At 42.8% G+C, this 15163-nt stretch overlaps 1 protein-coding gene across 5 annotated transcripts in view; it reads right to left on the bottom strand.

Moving 5' to 3' along the window:
• Window positions 1-15163, bottom strand: part of LOC117188775 (NPC intracellular cholesterol transporter 1) — a 250321-nt gene that overhangs the window by 172863 nt on the left and 62295 nt on the right. For all 5 annotated transcript variants that reach the window (XM_033393141.1, XM_033393139.1, XM_033393143.1 and 2 more), the window contains exons 4-5: window positions 13199-13355; window positions 8093-8169 (exon numbers count right to left, since the gene is read on the bottom strand). In XM_033393141.1, the coding sequence (XP_033249032.1) occupies window positions 8093-8169; window positions 13199-13355 (234 nt within the window). The remainder of the gene's footprint in view (window positions 1-8092; window positions 8170-13198; window positions 13356-15163) is intronic.

Here is a 15163-nt window from a genome sequence, read left to right as displayed (position 1 = left end):
AACAAACGATATGTGGCAAAAAGTGCCACGATGTCGCATAACTCGGCAAACATGACCGACCATAGATAAGAAGCTCACCTCTAAGCTCTGCAAACTAGGCAGGAAAAAGTGCAGCGCAGTCATACGTTCCCTCAAAGGCCATTGGCTAATAGGCACCCACGCTAACAGGCTGGGGGCCCCACATAATGATTTTTGCCGTAGCTGACACCTGTTCTGCTCCTGCCCAGCTCTCAGCAGCAGAAGGCTCCAACACTTGGGCTTTTCTAAACGTCATTTCGGAGATGTCCAAACTATGTCCCAGGAAGATCGAAAACTTTGTGAGAGCATCTAGATGGGATAATTGCTGACAGGAAGTCTCACAACGCAGGAAGGTAGGATCCTAAGCGGTATCACAACAGGCCGAAACTGGCCTAAGTGTGACGGGCTCCGAGCGAGCCCGGCAGCCGCCTCAACCTAACCTAACCTAACCTAGTCTAACAGCTATCTTTCCTGCATGCTTGCGTTCGGTTCAGTTAACGCGTGAGGCGGGAGGAGGGCTGCGTTTTGCCTGGGATCCGCGCGTAGCAGCCTTCTGCTGGTATCACACGGACCACTTGACGGTGCAGTAACTGCATCGCCTCTTGTAAGATGCAGTCATTGCATGTCAACGTCCATATTTAAATGCTGCTCATTGACGTAGACAGAAGCGTCCGAGTCGAAACCTAAGAACTGTAAGCTCAGATTTCTCTTGCTCCCGCGGAGGTAAATCCCAATCTTACTGAGGAGATCTTCTCACAGAAGCAGAGCTTGTTGACCAGAGCTCGTGCTTTTTTTTCCACAAAGGGAACGCCGTGGATTCGTAACTCACACGCGCTCGTTGCCATGTGTTCGGCTGCCAATCTCGCCTCGAGGCCACCCACTCTCCCACCAAGTGGTTAAGCCGCACAACCCGTTCATCCAGCCGATCCCTCTCAGCCGCACCCATCTGTTTAACCTCACCAGCGACCGAATCCAAGCGCTCAATGATACTGCTGAGGATGCGCTGCTCTGCCTTTCGGACGTGGGACGATATTTTTTTGGTCTGCTCTTAGAAACGGTCTTTGAGCATCTCCAGCAATTAAGCCTGGAGGGCGTCGGAGAGGCGCTCACTTCCTGTCCCAGCATTGTTGCGGGTGCGCTTTGTTGGCGGTGCAGTAGATGATGACATTTTTTTTTTATGTCTGTTTGTATGTTTCTCACGTCTCTTCTCTGATTTGGTTTTTTTTTCGTGTAGTTTAGGTATCTTGCGTATAAGTGTTTATGTTTCTGTGTATATGTGAGTGTACTGCTGTTCGAAGACTATGTTCGATGCTTGATTTAAGTTGTAAACACTAACAACTTTACAATGCTTTTCGCACATTTTTTGATTCTTGTGTCCCGCTTTCTTGTCCGATTAGATCTGGAAAACCCCCTTGGTTTACCAAAGAGTTATCCAGCCTAAAAAGCTTAAAATCAAGACTTTTTAAAAAATTTCAGGAAGTTGGTTCTCCTACTTCTCACTCTCGCTATGTAATAGCTCGGTCAAACTTTTCAGTTCTTAATGCACAATGCTATAAGAACTACCTATCTCGATGCAGGATACGTTTTTCTCAGGACCCTAAACAGTTTTACTGCTTCGTAAACAGTAAGCGTAGAACGTCCGCACACCCATCCTCGCTATCATTTTGTAATACGTCGGCAAATAATGATCAGGCAATTGCCGATCTTTTTGCCCAATTTTTCCAAACCACCTATTCTGAGGAAAGCTTCTCTGGTCATCCGTACCCATACGGTTTACCGAGGTCGAATGGCATTCTCAGTCCCTTGTTAAATGAATTTTCTTTACTTCATGATCTTCGAGTAGTTAAGCCGGTGTTTTTACCGGGTCCAGACGGGGTTCCAGGTTGTGTACTCAGGTACTGCGCAGGCTCTGTGTGTACCCTCGTTTAAACAATTCACCCTATCCATTGATTCTTCTTGCTTCTCCCCGATCTGGAAGGAATCGTTTATAATTCCTCTCCATAAAAAAGGTAGCAAGTCTGACGCAAAAAATTATAGAGGTATAGCAAAGTTATCCGCTATCCCAAAATGTTTGAGAAGGTTCTAACTCCGCACTTGCAACATCTCTGCAAGTCACTTATATCTCCAACTCAGCATGGATTTATAAGGCGGCGATCAACCACCACGAACTTGTTAGGGTTTACCTCTTTCATTATTAAAGGCTTTCAAAGTAACTTACAGACGGATGTTATTTACACCGATTTTAGTAAAGCATTCGACTCTGTAAACCATTCCCTTTTAGCGCATAAACTTGACCTTTTAGGGATTCCGCCCAACCTCCTGAGATGGATTTCTAGCTATCTTTGTTCCAGGACTCAAAGAATCCTCTTAAAAAACTCCCTCTCTTTACCAGTAAAGGTTTCTTCGGGAGTACCACAGGGCTGCCATCTATAAACATACTCTCGAGTACTTATGTATGCGGATGATGTTAAACTCTGTGTCCAGTATAAGGACAATTCATTTCATTCTCGCTTGCAATCCGATCTCAATAACTTTCAGTCTTGGTGTTGTGCAAACTTGTTACACCTTAATACCTTGAAATGGAAAGTTATGACATTTCATCGTTCTAGCCCTTTGTTGGCTCCCTATACCCCATTTAGTGGTTCTCTTGAGAGAATTACCCTGGTGGATGATCTGGGTGTTATGCTAGACCCCAAGTTAAAGTTTTCTAAACACGTTTCTACCATTGTAAATAAGGCCATGGGCCTGCTTGGGTTTATAAAGAGGTGGTAAAAAGAATTTGAAGACCCCTATATAACAAAGACTCTCTATACGCCCTTGTTCGTCCGATCTTAGAATACGGCTCCTGTGTATGGTGCCCTCAGTACAAAGTACACCAGGACCGTATAGAATCAGTACAAAAAAACTTTTTACTCTTTGCTCTGCGGGGCCTTAACTGTGATGAAGTACACTGCTACACTAGTAGACTGCTATTAGTAAACCTCCCATCCTTAGTTAACCGTAGAAAAATGCTTGGTGTGATTTTTATGCACAACTTGATCAGGGGTGACATAGACAGCCCTGATCTGTTGAGCCGCATAAACTTCACGATTCCTATTAGACTTACTAGAAATTTTTTACCGTTGTTCCTTCCACTTTGAAGATTTAATTATTCCTTGAATGAACCGTCTAGGGTCTTATGCTCGGATTATAATTCCCTCTACCATATCATATCCACCACTAATTCTCTTCCTCTTATTAAATCACTAATCCTTACACACCTTTCTAGTAATTAGTAATTAGTAATTGTAGTGTTATTTTTATGTTTATTTTGAATGCATGTATAGTTCTCTTAGAAACTTTCGTGATACTCTTCCTCGAATATTAGTCTAACAGCTATCCTGCACGCTCGCGTAACAGCCTTCTGCTGGTGTCACACGGGCCACTTGACGGTGCAGTAATTGCATCGCCTCTTGAAAGATGCAGTCATGTCAACGTCCACGATAAATAAAAATGCAAACAAGCGATAGCAGCATACCATTACCTGCAAAATCTCGCGATCGATTTAGCCATGTTGCCTCTGTTGCGATACCTGATGGTGCAGTGATTTGTAGAAATTTCGGTTTAGAGACTCAGGCGTACGACTCGTTGGTGTTAGGCATACTATCAGGTGTCAGCTCTACGTTGAACATTGGTTTGGGAATTTTATTTCTATTTGTTATGTTAATAGCCATATTGACTTCGAAGCCCTTGCTACTATCTCATTGACCGGAATTGTTAATCGACTCCTTTGATAACCACATGTAATCCTTTGCTACTTTACCATTGGTAGGTATAGTAATTCATTTTTTCATTGTCGAGGTATTTGGCCACTGATCGATAGTTATGTTCGTCATGGTCTTGTATTTTTTTTTCATTAATGTTACCCCTTTTTATTGACGTGACGTAGAATTTGTTTTCGCCAATTTTATCAGTTATTTATCTAAATAAATCAGTACAGTTTACCTGACGCACATAAATAGGTGGAGGCTTTACTTGCTTTGCTTAGGCATTTGAGAGTTATCATAATTTTCTTCTGGGAAACCAAGAATAGCGAATCAATTGTTTTTCAGCGCCATTTTAAGGACAGTGTTTTCAGACGTTTGGTTATTGGTTATTTGGTTATCTTTTTATTAGCATATAGCGATCGAGCCCAGTTTGTATTATACCGGGCGCTGAGCAACTGTTGTTGAAGTCGAAGGCACAGTTATAGGCGAGTCGGCAGACGGGCACTGGAAACTCCACGACTCACTTTGCAATGTGCTGCTTGAGCATAATATTTCAGGGGAGAGAGAGTGCGTGCTCTCTCCGCGTTCGCTTGCAGTGTCTAGGGTGCACATATAAAGAAGTCGACATTCATGTTCTTGTTGTTGTTGATCACGAGTGCGATTTTGGATCTTTAGCTTTATTGCTTACAGAGCATGTGCTCTGTTGTACTCGTTGGCTTTTTTTTTATCCAAGATTTAGTATTTGATCGCTTTTTATTAGTATCTTTAGCAGGATAAATTTCATGAGCAACACAATCACAAGTACCCATGCATACCCTGAGCGTCTTTACACGAATAAATTTGTGGTTAATTGCACTATATGTATATCATCCGGCGCAGAATGGGACATTCGGCCGTTTCAGTTTGCTAACTTAAATTTGAACGAATAAAAAATATCTTCATAAAACAAAATTAATTTGAATGATTTCAGAATGAAGTCTGCACAAGTACACGGTTCTACGCCGTTGTCGGTACAGCGGTTGATGCAGCCGCAAATTTGAAATAAATTAGTTAAATGGTAACCTTCACCCTCTAAGATCTACCACCTAACATAGTTACATACGCCCAAAATAATGAAGCAACATAAAGATGTTGAGCAACGTTCGCTGCAGCATAGCTTAGGATAATAAACGGAGAGAGAGTCGCAATCTCACATTAATGAAGAACGGTCGTGCCTTTTTTCTTCTTATCTCCCCCGCAAGCAGCTCTGGTCCACCCCGCTAGTCCCCCGCGACCACAGCCTGATTAAAGGCAATTACCAATATTTATCGCAAAATTTTACAGCCGTCTAGAATCTTCATAATATTGTGTCAAAGTTAAACTTTGTTCTAGTGTATATTTGTCTACTATATAAAAATAAAATATGTCTTTGTTGGGAGAATGATATACAAAATGTAAAAACAAAAATTGAAATAAAAAACATTTTTAAAATACCACTATTCTAAAAAATTTAACTTTTTTCCGCTGTGAACCAAATTGACGTGTTTTTATACCCGATACTCAAAATGAGTGTAGGAGTATATTAGGTTTGTGGTGAAAAGGATGTGTGTAACGTCCAGAAGGAAGCGTTCCCGACCCCATAAAGGATATAATTTCTTGATCAGCATCAATAGCCGAGTCGATTGAGCCATGTCTGTCTGCTCGTTCGTCCGTCTGTACGTCCCAATAAGCGCCTAGTGCTCACATTTTTTATTCAGATAACTGTGATATGTCACTGTTACAAGTTGATTTAACAAACTTCGCCCCGCCCCCTACCGTCCCCACAAAGAACGAAACTCTGTGGCATCCACAGTTTCAAAGATACGACAAAACTAAAAAAGCACAATCGACCAGAGAACGACCATATCTACCAGATTGCCGAATCTGGATCAGATCGGATAATTTTTATACTCAAAAGGAACAATAAAATTTTCAGTGGCTACGCAGCGCCCGACGTCACGTTCGGACACGTTTTCTGTCTCTCTCCCACGCACTCTTTGTCGCTCAATGTAGCCATGCTGACTATGTATCGGGTATAAATGTAGAGTTGCGGTGGCAGCAGCAACTCACAACGTTTCCCCTCGTTTTTTATAGATTTACTAGGTGACCCGGCAAACGTTGTTCTGCCATGTAAATTATTTCTAGGAAAAATTTTTTCAGTTCAGTACAAATAATTATATACTATAAGTATGGGGGGATTTAAGTATCAATTATAATATTATTTAACAGTAAAGATTGATCTCTCAGCGCAATAGAGTGTACAATATTCTTGGTTAATCCGGATCTCAGAATGATAGCAGATGCAACCTTCAATTGTAAATGTTGTGGTTTGCCTGGCAAATCCAATGAATTTAAAAACTCATTTGGAAACAGGAATTGAATGTGCGAATTATCTTCAAAACCATGCTAGAATCTGGATCTGTACCGGCAAGTAAACCGTGCAATAGTTCAGTTGGTGTTTCAATTTCGGTTGTTTGTACTGTTCCTGATGAACAACGCACCCCAACTGGCTCATTTTTAAATTTGAGTGCATGACAATGTGGGCATTTCTTTTCCAAAGTACCAATAATCACTTTAGAATAAGCATAATATTTAAAATCTGGCTCCTAGTGGAATGCTAGTCGAAAAAATAAATTTGATCTAAATGCTCGATGAAATTGTTGGCGTTGTTGGTCTACGTCTTTCGACTATGTATCTGCGCGTTACTCTCCGTTCATTTGCTTTTGTTGATTTCGTTCATATCGGGCCTCTTGCGATTGTGATTCACGTAACAGCGCCAGCTCGCCTGAAATTTGTAATCTTATATCTCGCATTGTTCCAGACTTGATCTTTTGACGACTGAAATTGGCCCCTCTGCGTCTTATTGGCATTGCTCAAATATATTGAATTCTCGGGTTACAATGTTTGTTATTGAACTTCTCCGAAATGACCCGACCGATTTTCTTGAAATTTTATGTGCTTTCGATTAACATTCTTTTAGATATTTTCGCTTCCAATATTCAAACCCCAGGACCAAATTTTTATTTCGGCCTACTGGGATTTCATATGTGTAAGAAAAACTTGTATTCAATTTAATATTTTTCTTTGAATTTTATGTCGCCACATTTACATTACATTGCTATTGGCTCAGATTGGCGCGATAAGCACACAAAATTAACACAAAATCGGTAGAGCCATTACGGAGGAGTTTAGCAACAAAGCTTGTGACACGAGAATTGTATATATTAGATAACTTTAAACATGTTACAAATTTTTTTTTTTACTTTTTTTTTTTAAATTGAGTGTTAACGTTGTGAGTTGCTGTTGTACAACATTCTACATTTATACCAGATACATAGTCAGTATAGCTCTCCTCCGCCAGACACGGCAAAGAGTGCGTGCGAGAGAGACAAAAAATCAGTCAGCACGTGTTGCCGAGCCGAAAATGGATTGGTACCTTTGGCTAAAAAAAAATGATCCGATCTGATCCAGATTCGGCAATCTGGTAGATATGGTTATTCTTTATGATTGTGCGTTTTTAATTTTCTCGTATCTTCAAAATTGTGGTTGCCACAGATTTTCGTCTTTTGTGGGGGCGGGGCGAAGTTTTGAAATACACTTGTAGCAGTGACATATCACAGAAGTGTGGATGCAAAGTGTCGTTGCTCTAGCGCTTATAGTCTCTGAGCACTACGCGCTCATAGGGACGGATAGACAGACCTGACCCAATCGCCCTGTTAAGCTATTAAGCGTTTTTAATAACTGTTGCAATTTGAATTTAATGAAAGTCGAGAGGTTGTATATAATTCACAATTTATTTGCATATGTGAACCAACTTATTGCGTATGTACATATGGGGGTGATTGGGCGAACGAATGATGCGAGGATGTTAATCTAATAGCTGCGACGATTAGCTCAAGACTAAAAATTGACGGGCCTATGCCTATGCAGCAAGTTTAGACGCGAGCGAGAGAGTAGGATAGCCGGAGAGCGTTAGAGCTGCTCGGGGCCGCTGCTAAGCCGAGTACGAGAGACTGAGATATAAGGAGACGAAAGAATTCTGCTGCATATGCATGTGCGGTAACAAATGATCTTTACAGTGGGCGTTGGAAATAATAACAAAAAATGCTGCTTGACCCGACACGCCCTATTCATCCCATCTATTTTCACCACATATCTAATATACGCCTACAACGAATATAACAGTCGGTTGGGTATACAGCGGAAATGTAGTGAAATCCATCACTGAGCACTGAAAAAGTTTTTCTGGTGAACATACTCCATTGATCCAATGATTTAAGCGTTCAATAATTTTCTTGGTTTTAACATACCTGGGAGCACGATTTATAAGTTTTGTTCATATATTCTGTCGTAATATGCAAGTCCAAAGAACTGACATAGGGAACACCTAAAATAAAATTTATACAGTTATTTTGAAATATTTTTTATGAGCTACGAAGGATCACTAAAGAAGCAATGTCTTATAAATGAACCTTCACTTACAAACAAAAATTTCGAAAAAATGGGGGGAACGTTGAGTTGCTGCTACGGTCACAACTCTACATTTCTACCCAATACTTATTCAGTGTGGCTACTATAAAGACTGTATGAGAAAGATACAGAAAATCAGTCAGAACTTGTAGGGTACTGCGTAGACACTGAAAATTGATTGGTTCCTTTTGGTTATACTGATGATTCGATCTGATCCAGATTCGGCAATCTGATATATATGGTCATTCTTCAAAATTGTTCATGCCATAGATTTTCGTCATTAATAGGGGCGTGGCAAAATTTTGAAATACACTTGTGACGGTGCGATATCACAGGAGTGTGGATACCAAATTTGGCTGCTCTAGCTCTCATAGTCTCTGAGATCTAGGCGCTTACTTTTTGCAATAGGCAACGCCGATCATGAAACGTGTGTGTTAGCGAGAAACAGAGCGAGAAAGAATGAAATTGTTTCCATCATTCTGGCTATAATAATTATACGATCTGGCTCAGATTCTTCAGTCTAGAAGATATAGTAATTTTATACGATTCTGCTTTATTGTTCTCTCGTAGCTTTGAAATTGTGGATGCACCGGATTTTCGCCTTTTGTGGGGGCGGAAATGGGCGGTGCGAAGTTTTAAAATATAGTTGTAACAGTGACATATCACAGAAGTCTTGATATAAAATGTCCTTACTCTAGATCTTATAGTCTTTGAGCACTATGCGCTTATAGGGACGGACAGACACGGCTATTGATCAAAATATATGTTTATACTTTATGTACCCGGAAACTCATTTTGAGTATCGGGTATAAAAAAAGTTAAAGGAACGTAAAAGATCGTAAAAAAATGGCTCGATATATCTACAGGTATAACTGACTCTTTTCCTAGACTGTTGTACATATTTGTATTTTTTTTTTGTCTGTAATCATGTAAGCTAAAATAATATTAAACTTGAAACAAAAAAAAAATTGTACGCATATTTTTTTAACCGAACAATTTTTTAGATATTGGCACTGTAGATGCCCAGTGCGCAATCACTACAACGCAGTTTTATACGCTATTCTAAAAGAGCATAGGAGTACTTTAGATTTGTGCTGCAAGTGGATGTATACATTTTATTGATCAGAATTACTGGCCGAGTCGATATAGCCATGTCTGTCTGTCCGTCGGTCTGTATGAGCACCTAAATCTCAGAGACTATAAGAGCTAGATCAACCAAATTTGTGTTATCAGACTATTACAAGTATAATTCCAAATTTCGGCCCAACACCTTCCGATCCCACAAAAGACGAAAATCTGTGGCATTGTTTAATTATTGTTAATTATGTATATATATCGTAGGTAGCGATAGTTTGGCATTGTTGGGAGACTTTGCAATCGGTCGAGAAAATCAATAAGTGTTAAGAAGACCTATAAACCGAAATTTGCTGTATTAAGCAGGCTGGAAAAAACCCACTAGCTGAACCCTCCACTGCAGACACTGCATTATCCCGGGCAAGGTAATGCACTGTCGCTTGCTTTGTCCGGGGTTATGCAGTGTCTAGCGAAGGCAATGGTCCAGCGTCTTCCCGATCTAAAGTCGGGGAAACTGAGCCAGGGCCAAGGCTAGAGGTGCCTGGCCAGGCCAGGCACAAAACGCTTGGGGGTGGTCCGCCCGAAAAATATTAACTGGTAAGGACCTTCGGGCCAGTCGTGGAGGCTGATAGAGATCAAGCACGGGTTGGGATGTCAACCCAAACGTCGGTGGAAAGCGTGACTGCTAGGATCAATCGTGCTAGGGCACGGGGAGGATCAATCCTCTATGCGTATCGCCAGCGGACACACCTCGGGCACGGCGGGAGCAGGCCATGTTAGTTGCAATACTTCTGCTACAAAAACGAAGCGTTGCAGGGTGAGCCGCGCGGGTGCCGATGTCGACACAGGATCGGACCCGGAGAGCGTCTATCCATTAGCAAGGCAGAAGAGGAAAGCCTTCTCCGGGTACCAGATACCAGCTCCCTGCGTAGGGAAGGGCCGAAGCGTTCCAGGGAGGGGATGAAGGCAAAAGCTCAGTATAAGGCGGCCCTCAAGATACTGAGCCGGCTCCAGGGCAACGCGGATATCCCCCAAGAGGAGCAATCCAAGCTAGCCTGGGCTGAGCAACAGGTACAGGAGGGCCGCAAACGCTACGCGCAGCTGCCCCAGATGAAGGCAATAACGGTGGATTCGCTAACAAGGTGGAGGAGATGTTGGCCACCAAGAGGCAACGCCCGATCGAGAGTGCTGCCAAAGACACTCCGGCAAGCAAGCGGCAATACGGGCCCAAGGTGGCCACCCCCCAGCCGAAGACGAGGAAGCCTAGACAGAAGGCAATGAGCGAAGTGTCCAAGAGATATGTCATTGTGGCTTTGATCGACCGCAGCGACGAGAATGGGAAGATGACGGCGGCGCAAAAGATGCGCACACCCTTCAGACAAGCGGGGTCCAAAGACCCCTATGGTCTTGTGCTGGAGGACTCGGAGGAAGAGGAGGACGGTGACCTGACAATCATAGTCATAGTCATAGTGTGAGGTTGAGTTATCCACCCACGACGCTAAGGGTGCTGCAGCTCAACCTCCTTAAGAGCAAATTAGCGTCGGCTCCATTGTCATGGAGCAAGGGACCGCTGACATAGCTTTAGTCCAGGAGCCGTGGATTGCGTCAAGCAACTCTGTGGCCGGACTAAAGTCCTCAAATTACAACCTTTTCTACTCAACATCGGTAAGCAGGAACAGAACCGCCGTACTCATTTGGAAGGGAATCCATGCTCATCTTATGTCTCATTACAGCACGGATGACCTGACGGTGGTGATGCCGGAGAGCGAGGAAAAGCGCCTAATGGCAGCTTCCTGCTACATGGCACACGACAGTCCCGCCCCACCGAAAGAACTTAGGAGTCTGGTGACAGAAGCCGGCTCCAAAAATCTCCAACTCCTCATCGGCGCAGAGGCCAACGCCCATCACAATGTGTGGGGAAGCCCCGACATCAACGATAGAGGTGAGTCACTCCTAGTCTTTATCTTATCCACTAACTTAGACATAGCAAACGTGGGGGAGGAACACACCTTCGTAGGTCCGACCTCGTCAAACGTGCTAGACCTAACTCTTGTCACGGGAAAGAGTACTTTGGTATCTGACTGGAGAGTCCTCGAAAGACCATCTTTCTCAGACCATAAGTACATTCAGTTCAAGTGCAAACACTCTTCGAAGATAACAGTCTATAGAAACCCCCGGAACACAAACTGGGTAAAGTTTAAAAAGACTGTTACTTCGAAGCTCGCGAATCCGGGCTCAGTGAAATCCGCGGAGGATATAGAGAAGTCCCTAAAGACCCTATCCAACGAGTTACTGAACGCCTACCATGCATGGTGCAAACCCTCGAGAACGAAGAGGAGGTCCAAGCCACTCTGGTACAACCGGGATCTTTCTTTCCAAAGGAACAACCTCAAGGAATTTTTAAAAATCGCCAAACAAGCGAACGAGATATTGTCAAAGAGGAATATAAAATCCTACTTAGGAGCTACAAAAGGAAATACGTAAGGCACAAAGGAACTCGTGGAGGAACTTCCTCTCCAACATCGAGAAAGTGCCTTAAACAGCTAGGCTCCGGAAGCTACTTTCAAAGCAGTCCACAGTACAGAGTCAATTAAAACTAAATAGCGGACAGTGGACAGAGGGCAGTAAAGAAGCCCTAACAGCACTAATGGAGACGCATTTCCCTGGATGCACCGAGGTCACTGACGCCAAAGAGCATCAGGACCTAGGAACCGAGGAACAACACCCCCCAATAGGTCTGTTAACCATTAAGAGAATCCACTGGGCCATAGACTCCTTCCGGGGCCTAAAAGCACCAAGACTGGACGGGATATTCCCAGTAATGATGCCTTACCTCCACTGAAAAAACACTGAAAAAGCTGTTGTATTTACACATCAGGAATAAGGTAGGGGGACTTAGTAGCCACCATCGAGAGCGCCCTTCACAATAAAAAGTATGCACTGGGAGCATTTGTTGACATCTCCGGAGCATTCAATAACGTGGCCACAACCACAATAACAAGTCGCCTAGAAGCGAGTAACATACACCCAGCAATCAACCTTTGGATCAAGAACCTCCTAAGTTGTGGACGGGTGCAATCGGAGTGGGGCACCGCTTCCATGGTAAAGGGCGCACGCAAAGGCACACCTCAGGGTGTAGTCCTGTCGCCACTACTGTGGAATCTGGTGGTCGCACTACCCTAAGCACTACAACGTCGGTGCGGATCTATTGGGTTTCCAGCCACCAAGGCATCGAAGGAAACTAGGCGGCGGACGTACTAGCCAAGGAAGGCGTCGGGCTGTCGAATAGGAGAACCGAGAACGTGCCTGTCTCCCTTAGAATGCATCAAAGTGATCTGGAGAAGGAGGCCAGATCACAAACCGAAAGTAGGTGGAGGAGCACCACCACCTGCAAAACCTCGAAAACGTTGCAAGGACCGCAACGAGAAACTCAGCCACTTCGTACTGCACTTACCACAAAAGGACTGTAGATTGTTAGTAAGAATACTAACAGGTCACTGTCTGGCTGCTGCACATGCAACAAAGCTGAGATCACCAACAGAGACAGTTGTAGGAAATGTGATGAACCTGGGGCAATCGAAACCCTGGAACATCTCACCTGCAACTGTCCGTCTCTCAAGGTCAAGGAGGAAATATCTGGGCGCCCCGGTGCTGGCATCGCTGGAAGATGCCTCCAAGAGGACGCCACAGGAACTGCTGGCCTATGCTAAAAACACCTCGGGCTTTAAAACCACATAAACATTCTCGCGATGGTTCAAACAACATATTGATATGAAAATGCTACATATCTTAATAAGAAGACATATGTATATATGATATATATAATCTATGAATGTACGATATTTAAGTATTTTAACAGTTCTATATATTACCTTCTGTATTCTTTTGCGTGGCAGCCACATGCGCAAATTGGGATTGATTCGCAGAGCAAGTGAACTCGCATATGTGACGAACTAAGTTAGACATACAAGATGGGCATCGATCTAGTATTGCAGCGGCTAATTTTACATTTTCATTTAGTATTTTCACCTAAAAGACAACAAAGTTAATGTTTATTTAAATTTATATAATATTTATGTGATTATTATTATGTATTATTGTCACGGTATGTGGTATGTGTGATTACGAAAGTTCTTAAGGCAACGTCTAATATCTGCTAATTTTGTTTCTGCTGCTTGAGTCGCGTCCGTATGCTGCTGTTCCCTCTTTCGACTGCATTTTCGTTCCTCTCTGCTGGTACTGCTTATCAGCTGTTCATCTGCTGTTGATCCGCCGTTACTGCTGTTAACCACTGCTCTCTGATTGGGCCAGCTTGCCTTATATACATATATAATATATTTAATATTTTTATACCCGATACTCAAAATGAGTATTGGGGTATATTAGATTTGTGGTAAAAGTGGATGTGTGTAACGTCCAGAAGGAATCGTTTCCGACCCCATAAAGTATATATATTCTTGATCAGCATCAATAGCCGAGTCGATTGAGCCCTGTCTGTCTGTCCGTCCGTCCGTCTGTCCGTCTGTCCGTCCCCTTCAGCGCCTAGTGCTCAAAGACTATAAGAGCTAGAGCAACGATGTTTTAGATCCAGACTTCTGTGATATGTCACTGCTACAAAAATATTTCAAAACTTCGCCCCGCCCACTTCCGCCCCCACAAAGGACGAAAATCTGTGGCATCCACAATTTTAAATATATGAGAAAACCAAAAACGTAGAATTGTAGAGAATGACCATATCTTTAAGACTGCCGAATCTGAATTGGATCGTATTATTATTATAGCCAGCATCAAGAAAACAATTTCATTTTTTCTCGCCCTGTCTCTCTCTAACACACACGTAGCATAGGCGGCTTTGCTTAGAGTAAAACATTAGCGCCTAGATCTCAGAGACTACAAAAGCTAGAGCAACCAAATTTGGTAACCACACTCCTAATATATCGGACCGAGACGAGTTTGTTTCAAAATTTCGCCACACCCCCTTCCGCCCCCGCAAAGGACGAAAATCTGGGGATATTCAAAAATCTCAGAGACTATTAAGGCTAGAGTAACCAAATTTGGTATCCGCACTCCTGTTAGATCTTACTATAAAACGTATATTTTAGAATTTCGCCCCACCCCCTTCCGCCCACACAAAGGACGAAATTTTAAACACACTTGTAGCAGTGAGCTCTCTACAGTGAGCAAAAAGAAATACACTTGTAACAGTGAGTTTTGCAGTGAAAAATTACAAATAGTTTTGTAGCAGTGAAAGTACAGTCAGTTCTAATAGTCTCTGAGATTTGTGGATGCCCAGATTTGCATCCTTTACGGGGGCAGAAGGTGTGGCGAAATTTTGAAGCAAACTCGTCAAGGTCCGATACCACAGGAGTGTGGATGAAAAATTTGGTTTCTCTAGCTTTTATTTTTATTTATTTATTAAACTAACAAATTATCTGTTAATAAAGGTACTTAGTTACTAAAGGCGGAAAAAGATAAGTTAAAAGTTAGCTAAATTTAAATGATTATAAATATTGCATGCAATTAGTTTAAGAGATAGTTCAGGGGATAGGGTTTGACAGAGGGAGCTATAATTATGGCATAAAACCCTAAAAGGTTCATGATCAGCATACATATGGGTAGACGGATAGGCCTAAAAGTACGGGTAGGTCTAGATGGAACGGCCAAGTCAATCTGACCCAAGAGAGTATGGGAGTCAACAGTCCCAAGAAAGAGCTTGTGCACGAATATTACGCCATTGCATATTCTGCGATGGTGCAACGTCAGGTTGCAGGTCAATAAGATTTAGCCTAGTCCGGTAGGGTGGCAAGATTCTACCCGAGTCCCAGTTAAAGTTCCGA

This window comes from Drosophila miranda, chromosome 4, assembly GCF_003369915.1.
Source record: "Drosophila miranda strain MSH22 chromosome 4, D.miranda_PacBio2.1, whole genome shotgun sequence".
NCBI lineage: Eukaryota > Metazoa > Arthropoda > Insecta > Diptera > Drosophilidae > Drosophila > Drosophila miranda.
The sequence above is the reverse complement of the archived record's forward strand: the minus strand, read 5'-3'. Positions and strand labels throughout refer to the sequence as shown.